Below are 3416 nucleotides of genomic sequence, written 5' to 3' on the forward strand. Positions count from 1 at the left end.
AAATAATATAATTAACTTTATGGAATTCAAAGAAACCGACAATAGTTTTAAATTTTAATCTGTTTTCAAGAACAGTACAAGAGCGGTTTTTCAATTCAATGGTTTCGGTTTGGGTTTTGAAAACGGTTTTTTAGATCTTAGGTTTCGGTTACGATTTTTTAACCGGTGTTTCATAGCTTTTGGTTCCGGTTCCAGTTCCGGTGTTCAGAAATGAGAAAACCGCGGTTTTAACCGGTTTTCCAAAAACCGGTTAAACCGGTTTTCAATCCCTGCTCACGACCATTGGTTATAATTTAAAATTGTAATACACTTTTATTTATTTACAGAGGCGTACTAACGGGGGGGTAACAACACCCCCCTCTCCCCCGAAATTAATGGATGATTTAATTAATTATGAGAAAACTAAAATTTCTAGTACCTGTATATTAATCTTAGGTACCTATAACAAATTATCCATTTTAATAAAATAAACAGCGTACATTTTAAAATACCTTTGTAATATTGTTCTATGTAATTCTGAATTCTGATTATAAATATTATCTAATGTGGGTACCTATGGGAATATGGGTATTTCCACGAAGATATTGTAGATATGGATGTGGATGATCGGTGTAATTATTATGACAATATTTTATCATGGTCGTGAAACGTATTTTATTCTGTGTGATTAATCACCTAGTGTGTTAGCCACTTTAATCTATAATCGACAATCGTTAACATCGTTTTCATGTATTACCGAGACAGTACCTACATGTTATTTTATCAACCATTCTACTATATTAAACTTATAGTGACAAACAAAACTATAAAAAAGACAAATGAATGGTAGATAACAGTGAAGCATCAAAAAAAGCGTACCCATTACAACAAACTCTCAAAAATGGACATTTTATTCTTCAATGGTCGTGATCCATGAATTTTTTTCAATAGCTCACCTTCTATCAATCTATCTACAAAAAGTAAATGTTGACTTAGCATCTACAATGGAGACTGCTAATAATTTAAGTATACTAATAAAGGAAATGCGTAGCAATGTAGAGTCGACATTTCATGATTTATTTAGCACGGCTGAACAACTTACTAAAGAAATCGGAGAAGATATAAAAATTCCAAGGGTGACACAATTTCAACAATATAGAGCAAATTATGAGTTAAATTCAGCAAAAAATTATTTTCGCGTATCTGTATTCATGCCGTTTATTGACCATTTCATTTCGCAGTTAGAAAATAGATTTACTAAACACAAAAATACACTCTCAATTATTCAGAATTTTATACCAAACAAATTAATAAAATTATCCAAAAATGAAAGTGAGACAAGTACGGAAGTGATGTCAAAACAGTGGCCAGTCGTAATAAGCTCACGTGACAATATTGTAAACAAAGAAGTTCTATTGTGGAAACAAAGATGGATAGCCGGTGCAGAAGATAAACTCCCTTGCACTTTTATAGATGCCATACATTGTTGTGATGAGTTAATGTTTCCCATAGTATACCAATATTTAAAAATTGGTGCTACGTTGCCCGTCACAGTTGCCAGCTTAGAACGGAACATTTCCACGTTAAAACGTTTGAAATCATACTTGAATAATTCCATGGGGAAAATCGTCTAAATGGATTGGCTCATCTAAGTATTCACAGAGAAATACCAATAAAAAGTAGTGAATTGGTCGATTTTTTTTTCAGAAAAAAATTAATGTTGTCTACTGTTTATTTATACTATTTTTTACTATACTTATACATTTTAAAATTAACAATTTGTTAGTAATTTGTATAATAATTTATAATTTTATAATTTTATCTACTTTTTTATTATACCTACCTACTTATACATTATAAAATTAACAATAAATAATTTCTTATATTTGATAAGATCTTATATTGATAGATTTGGTATTATGAAAAATAACTTTTGGGAATAAAAAAAATGTGAAAAACAGATTTGGAATTATGTCTCCCTACCATAATTATTAATACATAATATAATCAATAAAACGTTAGAAATGATATTTAGTTGTCAACATGCTAATAATTATCAATATACAACCACAAGGCACAAAAATATTATATGATTATGATTTTATTGGGAATGGGATCTATTAACTACAACTATTACATGATCAATTTACAAATTAGAATAATAATTATTACTTTTTAACAAAATGGTTCTCATTATGTATCTTATCACTCAATATGGAGAATTCTAGTTTTGTGAACATAAACATAATTTAATTTAATAAAATATTATCTAGATTTTAAAAAGCATACTAAACTATTTCTTAGCTATGCCACTTATATAAAACACTTATACAAATACACTTAGTTCCGAATTTTTGTACGAAACTTTTTTTCAGTTTTCGTGTAATAATGAAATGAATCAACGATAACTTTGCTTGTAACTTATAACTAGGTATAACGAAGTAAAGAGTTTCAATTTTTCATACCCTTCAAATCCAATTTTTTTACCTAATTCCTTCAATAAGACAAATTATTAAACTCATAAATACTTACGTTTGTTTGACTCTATAAAAACAAATTTAAATTTTTCAATAAATGGGTTCGTTACTAGGAGATCTATCATATTGTATCAGCGTTTTTTTCGTACATATTATTATGTTTTTTTCTGTTTTTTTAATTTTGTTTACCTACAATACTTACTACCTAGTACCTACTGTAAAAACATGTTACCATGTTCAATCATATTTCACGTCTTCGCGTGCTTAAAGGTATTTTATATAGGCACCTTTTATAAGGTAGGTACCATAAACATTCATTTTCGTGACTTACATAGTTATACTATATTAGGCGTATGATGTTAATTATAAAATGTGATGAATATTGGATCTAAAATAGAGAATTAGCTCTGTTGTGTAATATACGTCTAGTGTTAGTCATTTAGGAAGGTAGGCACCTATACCTATGCTGTGCCTATATCACTGTAACAGATGTGTTAAATTTGAATTCAATGTTTAATGATTGTTTACGATGGAAAATGATTCTGAGCGGATATGATCTATATTTCTAAGAATATATTGGGTATAAATATATTTATTTTAATTTTAATTATATTGTAGGTTCCAGTAATATTTGCCTAAGACAAATCAATTGTAATTAAGTACAGTAAATATAATTTTTATTTACTTTATAATTGCCATTTTATTACTATTTTAAACTTTTTGGTATTATTGTATGTGCGTGTGTGAAAACTGAAAATCACATTATTAAATATTGTTATTTAGACGCAGGTACGAGCTGTGCATCGTCACACACTACACACTCATATCAACAGTACTTGCTCTTCAATCCCGTCCACTGCTGATCGAGCTATTAACACCACGACTCATACATATTATTAGGGCTAGGAAAATAAAGCAATAAAAACCTACAACAAAGGGAATTATAAAATTGCCAATAAT

The 3416-nt window shown here is 28.7% G+C and overlaps 1 protein-coding gene across 1 annotated transcript in view; it reads right to left on the bottom strand.

Annotated features, from left to right (window-relative positions):
* LOC100302439 (uncharacterized protein) overlaps positions 1–3416 on the bottom strand; it is a gene marked incomplete at its 5' end in the record, with an annotated part of 36695 nt that overhangs the window by 21434 nt on the left and 11845 nt on the right. The window contains 1 exon segment of the mRNA NM_001163119.1: positions 2700–2708. Within this exon segment, the coding sequence (NP_001156591.1) occupies positions 2700–2708 (9 nt within the window).

Source organism: Acyrthosiphon pisum, chromosome A2 (assembly GCF_005508785.2).
Source record: "Acyrthosiphon pisum isolate AL4f chromosome A2, pea_aphid_22Mar2018_4r6ur, whole genome shotgun sequence".
Classification (NCBI taxonomy): Eukaryota; Metazoa; Arthropoda; class Insecta; order Hemiptera; family Aphididae; genus Acyrthosiphon; species Acyrthosiphon pisum.